At 38.0% G+C, this 9,714-nt stretch overlaps 1 protein-coding gene across 1 annotated transcript in view; it reads right to left on the bottom strand.

Moving 5' to 3' along the window:
* The window catches only part of DZIP1 (DAZ interacting zinc finger protein 1), a gene marked incomplete at its 5' end in the record, with an annotated part of 48,805 nt that overhangs the window by 11,187 nt on the left and 27,904 nt on the right, over positions 1-9,714 (bottom strand). The window contains 2 exons of the mRNA XM_010831561.1: positions 2,750-2,892; positions 6,990-7,049. Coding sequence (XP_010829863.1) covers positions 2,750-2,892; positions 6,990-7,049 — 203 coding nt within the window. The remainder of the gene's footprint in view (positions 1-2,749; positions 2,893-6,989; positions 7,050-9,714) is intronic.

Raw genomic sequence — 9,714 nt, 5'->3', positions numbered from 1 at the left:
TCTTCCTCATTCCAGGAAGTGGCCCCACCACCCATCCAGCTGCCCAGGGCAGAAATCTCCATCATCAGATCGACTGCCACCTCCAAACAGTTTCTCTGACTTCAATTATTCAATCCCTTCTACTTTTCCTTCATTTCACATCCTATAATCATTATGGATCCCCAGCTGTTTGTGTGAGCAGTGTTCAGTACCTGTCTTCCTATACCCTGATGCTGGATGCAAAGACACAATTCTGTACAAATGTCAATTCTTCCTAAATAATACACAACATTTAAAGCAATTCCAATCAGAATACCAGCAAGGATTATTTTGGAACTGCAGCAGCTGTTTCTAAAGTTCACTGGAAAACAAAATATGAAAGAACTGCCAAGACATTTTTGAAATAAGAGTAATAAAAAGGCATGGCCTATAACATACTAAAATACAGGACAAAGGTACTAAAATTAAACCAGTATGATGTTAGCAAACAAATACCAAAAAATTGAAAGGATAAAATCATTGAACATCCAAAAATAAATCCAAATGTATATAAAGATGAACTTTATGACTGCTATTTCAAACAAACAAACAAAGGGTGGTTATTCAACAAAAGATATTGAAACAACTGATCCAACTGGAAATAAATTTAGATCCCCAACTCAGTGTTTCCAAACTTAATTGTTAAAGCCCAGATAGACAAAAAAGTAAACAAAAAACTATGCATTACATTAAAAAAGGGTGTTTTACTGAGGAAACCAGAAGGGAAAGAGACACGTGTACCCCAATGTTCATCACAGCACTGTTTATAATAGCCAGGACATGGAAGCAACCTAGATGCCCATCAGCAGATGAATGGATAAGAAAGCTGTGGTACATATACACAATGGAGTATTACTCAGCCATTAAAAAGAATACATTTGGATCAGTTCTAATGAGGTGGATGAAACTGGAGCCGATTATACAGAGTGAAGTAAGCCAGAAAGAAAAACACCAATACAGTATACTAACACATATATATGGAATTTAGAAAGATGGTAACAATAACCCTGTGTACGAGACAGCAAAAGAGACACTGATGTATAGATCAGTCTTATGGACTCTGTGGGAGAGGGAGAGGGTGGGGAGATTTGGGAGAATGGCATTGAAACATGTATAATATCATGTATGAAACGAGTCGACAGTCCAAGTTCGATGCACAATACTGGATGCTTGGGACTGGTGCACTGGGACCACCCAGTATGGGGAGGGAGCAGGGAGGAGGGTTCAGGATAGGGAACACAGGTATACCTGTGGCGGATTCATTTCGATATTTGGCAAAACTAATACAATATTGTAAAGTTTAAAAATAAAATAAAATTTTAAAAAAAAGGAAAAATTAAAAAGGGTGTTTTTATATTTATAGGATAAAAGTAAATGAAGTAAATGTCCCAAATAAAACATATAACCCCAAAACCATATGCAGCTACAACAGGAGCTCTCACACACTCATAGGGATATGTCAATGTTTACACTTTGGAAAATTATTTGGCTACATCTACTAAAACTAGAAATTTCAATCCTAGATATACATCCAAGAGAAAGGAATGTTCATGTCCACCAAAAGACAGTACAAGAATGTAAAGCCCAAAAGCCCCAAACTGGAAATCCAAATGGCCCTCAACAGGAGAACAGATAAAATGTAGTGTATTTATACACCACAATATTATAGTACAAACTATGTAAAATGAAATAATACGAATGAATCTTAAAGAAAAATCATAAGCAAAACAAATGACACAAATACTACACGGTGTAGGATTCCACTCATATGAGGTTTAAGAACAAACAAAACTAAATCTAAATAGCCATTGCCTCTGGTTGGGGAGTATGGAGCAATATCGACTTAGGAAAGCCAGAGTCTTCTAGGATATTGGAAATGAAGGATTTCTTGACCTGGGTGGTAGTTACAGATCATACACACACACACCACATACAGACATACAAATCTGTAAATACACATCTTTGTATACACACATACATTCAGATACACACAAATGTATGCACATATGTAGACACACATATACACATGTATGCATACAGATTCTTGCACCTATATACACCGATCAACATACACAAACACAGCACGTGCATCTGTACACATAAACATGCATGCAGTGCATGTACACAGTGCACACGTGTCCATGTGCACACCACTGCAGAAATCACCCACAGATGTATGCATACTTTTGCATTACACATTCATACATGCACATGTAATATGTATACTCATATGCAGAAACAGGAATATATAAATTCAGGTTGTTCAATTAAGTTTGTGTATTTCATGTATGCAACTATTCAATCTGGCAACACCATGAAATACAATTCATTCACCCATTCATTTAATAAGTGCTGCTGATTTTGTAATAGACATAGTTTGGAGCTAACATCAGAATGTAAGCAGCTCTGCAACTGCCTAGAGGCAAATCCTGGCTCCTTCATCACTAACGTGTGACCTGAATCAATGACTTCACCTCTGCAAAATGCAGATGAACTGACTGCCACTTACCTCAGAGATCAATCTCTAGGTTTAAATGAGTTAACACTGGGAAAGCTCTCTGAAAGGTGTCAGGCACACGGTGAATGCCAGCAAAGTGTTTAATGAATCATGTCGCATCAGGTTCTGGTCTCCAAATGTAACAGAACTGACATGCCACCTCCTCTTCTCTGATCATTTATTATTTAGAAAACAAAACTAACCAGTAAATATTCCCAAAGTGGGTGAACTTACTGCATTAATTCCCAAGGTTTCCAGTTTCTCCACCAAAGTCTGCTCCAAGACGGTTCTTATTTCCTTAGTGAGGGAAGGGTTATTCTTCAAAGTTTTCCTTATATGTATCTTGTTGTCATATAATTTCTGTTCATTTTCTCTTCCTAAAATAAGGTTTTTATAATGTGTTAAAAGGAATTAAACAAATGTATCAAACCTCTAAGCAGAAAATGGCAAAACACAACTTCTAAACAGCAAGCAAGCATTTATAATGTTTTCAGGTCTTTGAATATTTTAGTCATTCAGCACAATATATAATCCATAAGTATTATAGCTGTTAAAATTATCTTAAGCCTGCTTCAAAACTTCAGGATCTTCAAAGACTTTTTCTTGATTACTCAACCAAATTATAGCTAGATAAGTAATGTGAGAAATAAGTCTCTAGGGAAGCAAAATGGGGGAAAAAAAGTATTTAAAAGTTTAACGTTTTATCCTAAAATTATTTTTACTACTTCCTAAAGAAATCATCTCTCCTAAATCCAGTTAGAATTTAGGTATCATCTAATGAAGAAAAAGCCTTATTTCTTTTAAATAATTAAGTTTTATGTAATGAATTTAGTGGATGTTAAGTTCACATAAAATTTCAAAATGTGAAGATTATGATCTCTCTCAAAATACTTACCAAAATGAAAAAGAAATTGACAAAAGTCTTAGGAAAAGTATATTTTGCTTAAAACAACCTGAAGTTTGAAACAAAAAATAACAGGACAGAGTCTCTTAATGTGTCCTTCCTTATTCCTTTTATTTCCTTCCAGAAAAAAATGTCTTAAGTTTAAGAAGGTTTGGAGAAAGGGGCAGGACTGTATGACCTTGAACAACCGAGTGCTTATGTCAAAGGAAAATGAAGGCTTAGGAAACAGTTTCAGTGCTGGGCAGTTCAGACCCTTAGTGAACATCACAGGCAGATCTGGAGAAGGTGATGATGGTACTATCGTCACTCTGAAGCCTGTTCTCCTAACAAAAGCATTTCACCCAAAGAAAGTGGCACCAAATGCCACTGCCCAGGTCTGGGGCTACAGGTCCCCACAGAGACCCCATTCTTTCAAGGTCTCACCTGCCTCAGCAGATGGGACTTTTAGGTTCCCATGGCACGTGGATTTGAAGAATATCTTAACAATATGCCTTTTGGTTAAGATGCTTTCTAAACACTAGTTCAATTCCAACAGTAAAAAATATTTCTGTCCCTTATTAACAAATTTCAGGCAAAATTAGCCACATTATTATTGGTCCATTATATAGAAGGGAAAAACCTGCATGATGATGCTTTTCTACACTTTGCTACCATGGCTTGCTAAATCAAAATTATGAAATTTTATATGAGTCTATATGGATAAAAGTCAGACGTAATCTTAAATTTTATATTCTCAGCATTTATGCTGCTGTTTTCCCAATATTCTAAAACTCAAAAAAAAAAAAAAGAACTTCTGCCCTAGGAACTGAGTCCATCAAAACCTAGAGGGCTTAGCCGCAGACATGGCTGTCGCTGACTCTGGCTGCTGGTTGGCCATCAAGCCTGCAACTGTCTAGGGCTGAAAGTAAAAAGAAGTACCAAGAGAGAGCCTGGAAGTCATAGAGCTACTGTTGAAATAGAAGCACCTCCTGTCTCAATTAGGCAAAGACAATTCTTTGGCCAGCACCTCAGATATAAAGGAAACAACACAGAAGCCCAGTCCGAAGAGAGGCTCCGGGACATGGGGCCACAAGCAGGGGTCACGTGACACCCGGAACAGACTGGCCACAGTCTAGAAGAGTTGCAAGGCCGTTGATAGAGGTAACTGAATTCATTTGCTGGCTCGTCCAAGTTCACCTTCAGCCCTGATAGCAAGTTCATTTTGATGCCTAGGTTCCCCCAAATGATGGGAGATTTCCCTCTGTCCTTAAATTCCTTCATAAGTGGGTGCTCACTTTGGAAAGTCATTTGTGAATAATTAGAAAAACTTTTATACGAAGAAGTCTTATGAGCCTGGGGCTGGCAAGACAGAAGCAAGACAAAGAAGGTAGAATAGATATGAAAATAATAAAGATAAACCTTTTCTGTAAAGGTGAAATGAATGACTTGAAAGACGATCAGAACTGAAGATTTTAAATAAAGCACATATTGTCTCACCAAGATCAAGACAAACTATTCTAGAAATCTGCATTTCCTCTAATTAAAAAATGTAAAGCATGCCCAAGCAGATGGCCAGGCTAACGCATAATAGCCCATACATGTAATCAGTTATATCAGACTCATTAATGCACCATACCATTCATGGTAAGCAAATAATTGTAGCGCAAAGCAAGTAGTTAAACAAAACAAAAAGCAACACAACAGAATTTCTGAGTTGGAAGGGACTTGATCGTCTAGTACTCAATTTCCTCATTATTCACAGGACTCTAAAACCAGAGAGGTAAGAGAATTCCCCAAAGGCCACCCGGCCAGTCCTGCAAAGGCTGGACCTGTTTGCCTTCCTCCATCACTTTGTTCTTTGCATTAAACCATGGAAAATAGAAAACCTGGACATTAGTCCCAGCCACTGTCACTAATTAAACTCAATGACCTGGAGCAAGCTCCTAATCCCCTTGTGTTTCATGTTTCTGAAAAATAAAATAACCCCTGAGATCCCTCCTGGTCCTCGCATTCTAACATCCAACGGAAGTGAGATCAAGTCTGCCTCAAAGGATGAGTTAATTCTTGGTAAAAAGGTGTAGTGTTTTTGCAAATCATTGCCAAAATTCAGCTGCACAAGCATTTGTCTGCAAATGTTAGTACAAGCTGAGGAATTTATTGATGGCAATTAGTCTGCTGCTAGCCGGCTGGCTCCACAGAGGCACTAGAAAGATGCAGTCACTGGTTTCTGTAACAGAGCGCTGGGACTCAGTTGATCCCAGTGGTCCTCAGCACTCACCCATCTCCACTAGAGCTGTGTCTGAACACAAGGAGGTGGCAAAGATGAGTTTCCCAACTCGGCTCCCTAAATGTGGCAAGAGCCAATGAAGGTGTTTGCCATCAACAACACAAACCTTACATTGTCTGAGTAGAAGAAACCTAAAAGAAGCCCAGGCAGAAGATGCAGTGGGTGAAACTTGGAACTGAAATGGTGATGATGGACAAACCAGGATTCCTCTTGGAACCTGGCTGACTCATTTTAAATAGTACGAACTATGTAATTGGAGACGCTAGTTTCAAAATTCTGGACCCTATCTATGAACCTCCTGACATATTTCATTGGGATTCTTCCAAGAATAAGGGATCTTGTGTTCCGGACATCAATAAATGATACTTATGAAAGAGCAAGCATGTTACATGCAAGTAAAATGAGAAAACACATCATGCAGATGTTACAGATATGCGTGATTTAGTCCCTTCTCAATCTGTATCCTTATACAAAAAAAAAAAAAAAATTGGGACAAGTCTAGAGAACACAGAAGTTATAACATTAAGAATTTACATATTAGGATGTATAATTTTACTTTTCTTCCTAACAAAAATGATACAACCACAGCCCATATAAATATTAACAATTTGCTTTCTCCTAAAGAAGTAAAACATGGTAAAGCATTACTAAGGAGAAAATTATGATAAACTGATCCAAATATAATTGTTTTAGGATCTCTAAGTCATTAGAAAATACTATTAATAATGTAAATAAGTGTTCACAAACTTTAAAAATTAGTTGATAGGAAATAATTTTTATTATTACTGCCAAATAAAATGAGGAAGCAGTAATAACTTTAATTAACTCCCCAAACCTATAACAGCTCTCAAATTCTGCCATTGAGATATTCTGCATATAAATATTCCACATTCAGAGCTTAGACATTATGCCTTCCTTGCTATTAAAAACAATTTTTGAAATGGGCACTTTATGACTACTGTGGTATTAATATTTTTATATAACCTGGCACACAATTGTGTCAATTTGTCACCTGATCAGAAAGTCTTGGCATTGACATATGGCTTAAATTTTTTTTTCAAGTTCCCTGACATAGAAAATTTCTTACTCATATGCTAAAAAACAGTAAGGCAGGGCGGAACTATAACAGCACATTACAGGAACAAGATGCCAGAATACGACAGACAGACTGGAAATGTAAACCAAACCTAAATGCCTTCCTAATTTTGATACACTACAATAAAATTCAAGTATTTTCAAAGCTTGGGTTTTAGCATCTAAATGTGATTGATGCAGATATAAACCCTGATCAAGCTCATGGTTACCTTTTTCTTCCTCTGAAAGTTCTTCTATTGGTTCCAGTATGTGCGATGAGAATGCCTGTTCTATTAATGAGGAAAAATAAGAATAGTACAGACAGGACAACAGCAAAGTAAAATTAGTTCCTTTCAAACAATTTTGAAAGACATCGTTCCATAGTACTTTAACCAGGCCTGAAATAGCAGGCCTGAAATGGGGAAAAAAAAATTAAGGCAAGGCAGTCAGTTAAAGCTGGTTACTTTTCCACAGTATCCGCCCTGTTAACTCACTCTCAGGAAATTATATTTTTAAGTAATTAGGTTAAAATTTCTTGCTCATCAACTTAGTGCCAGACATGATTTCTTTAAAGCACAGGGACACAACTGCAGAAGTTCTTCTTCACTTATCCCTAAAAATATTTTTGACACAGACATAGTTTCCTTATATTATATATATATATTTCCCTATATCTTATATATATTTTCTTATATCATATATATATATCTCCTTATATTTTGTATCTATATTTTTCCTTATATCATATATATATTTTTTCCTTATATCTTAATCAGGTAGCTAAATAGAAAATTATCGAAACAATTTCAATTTCCAAAGATAAAAACAAATTCCCAGGGCCCTGGGGTTCCCACTTCTTGTTCACCCCAGGGCCTTCGAGTGGAAGGACCAGAATAGTAGAAGGGCAAGGAGAGGTCTCTTGGGGTGAGCAGGAGGACTTAGACCCACTCTCATCATACACCTCTATGTCCCTAAACAATGTTTCACGTGCTCCCAGAGAATCAACGGGGTGAAGCTGTCATCAACGGATGACAGACGAAGGTGGGCTCTTCCCAATCCCACCCCAGAAGAGTGAGTGGGGGAGATGAAGTCTCTGGGTGACTTCCTGGGGAAATGCCACCGTGCACACACAAGAAAACCCAGGGCAGCATGGATAAAGCAAACCCCATCTATCAGCAGAGGGAATAGGAAGTCAGGGTTGGCTGAAGGTCTAACTAACCATAGCAGTCAGGCTTTAGGCACAGAGGGAAATGCAACCAAAAGTCTGGCTTAGGAGGTGCGTGGTTCACTCACTTTCAGCCTGGAGGCTGACACAGGTTGCCTGAACAGAGAGCTCTCCACCTGTTCCCACAAATGGAAGCCATTTCATTCCACCACCTGACCCCACGGTGGGTGACTGGGGAGGGTAATAGTGGCCAGTGATTACTCCCTGGGCTTCCAGGCACAGACCTAAGTGCTTCGCATGTATTATCTCAGATTTACTACCTCCTACTTTGAAGGTCTTCTAATTTATTAAAGGGTATTTCTGGTACTCTATTTTAGGCATATACAAATATATATACATATACACACACACACATATATATCTAATAGCTATATTTAAGTATTTATAACTAGGTTCTTACAGCTAGTTCAGCAATATAGTCAACATCTCTAACACTGACTACATGGGAGAAATGCATTTTGAACTACTTTCAAATGAACTGTCAGCACACAGTCTATCAGTAAATAGGATTCCACTTTAATTCTGGAACATAAACATGGCTGCACCACAAAGGAGCATGTGATTCAAACCCTGTAACACAAGTGGTGAACACCACAAATGTGCTTTTGAATTTATTATTCAGCATCAAGATTTTAAAATTATACGGATGAAGGAAAAAAATGTGTAACTATGGGTGGTGGTGGACATTAACTAGACGTGGTGATTATTTTGCAACATATACAAATATCAAATCATTATATTGTATACCTGCAAATAATATAATGTTATATGTTAACTATACTTCAATAAAAAGTTTAAAAATTAAAAAAAGTAAGATTACACAAGTATTCTCCTAATTTGAACTGCTGAGAACAGAGATTTAAGAGGATAGCTAATTTCATTTTTTAAGTCACAGTTTATATTTTATTGAAATTTCTGAAAAAGACAAAAATAAAAGTTATAAGGAAAACTTTTATAAAATCTTATAATATCATAATATACAAACTTATTATATTATAGGGATAATCCTATGATTTATCTTTCTTAAGTCAGGATTAATGGTCAAAACCTGACATTTCCTGCAGTGGTGCAGAAGGCAGGGGAAGGACAGATTTCTGAATCTGGACTCCTACAATAATAAAGGCTGAGGAAGCGAGGTTGACCAGACCCCAGAGCACCAAAAGCAGGCTGATGTCCCAGATTTGGGACGGAAGGCCTGCCATCTTCATGCTTTATAAGCCATAGGTCCAGCCTCCAGTTCTGTCCTGAGCTGAGTTGAAATGCTCAGAGGCTTCCAGAAAAATCTTTCTGTCAGTCTCCCACCATTATCTCCAGAAGAAAAAATCCCAGTTCTTCACCCAGCCCTTTCTCCACTGGCTGACTTTGTTGGACTTCATCGCCCCACGCTAGAAGCTAATGTTTAGCCCGTGCATGCTCAGCAACTTCTGCTCCAAAGGCCTTGCCTCATCCACCCTGACCACAGCCCATTGGAGTAGCCAAGACTCTTCTCCCCATCTGGCAAACAAGGAAACCCAAGTCCACGGTCTCATGACTCAACCATGAATCCAGACTCTTTCCAAACTCCAGGCTCTTGGCCATGAAGCTCCAATGCCGTCCCACTGATGCCCGTGGGGTTTGTCTTCCAGACATCGTCCAGCCAGAACCTGAGCTCATCATGTTCTAGCCTTTCTCTCTCCTTTGCTCTCCAATCACTGGCACAGCCTTTCCACCAATCCCATAGAACGGCTGTT

The sequence above is a fragment of the Bison bison genome, unplaced genomic scaffold (genome assembly GCF_000754665.1).
Source record: "Bison bison bison isolate TAMUID 2011002044 unplaced genomic scaffold, Bison_UMD1.0 scf7180017864527, whole genome shotgun sequence".
NCBI classification, from domain to species: domain Eukaryota; kingdom Metazoa; phylum Chordata; class Mammalia; order Artiodactyla; family Bovidae; genus Bison; species Bison bison.
This window is presented reverse-complemented; position numbering and strand designations above follow the sequence as displayed.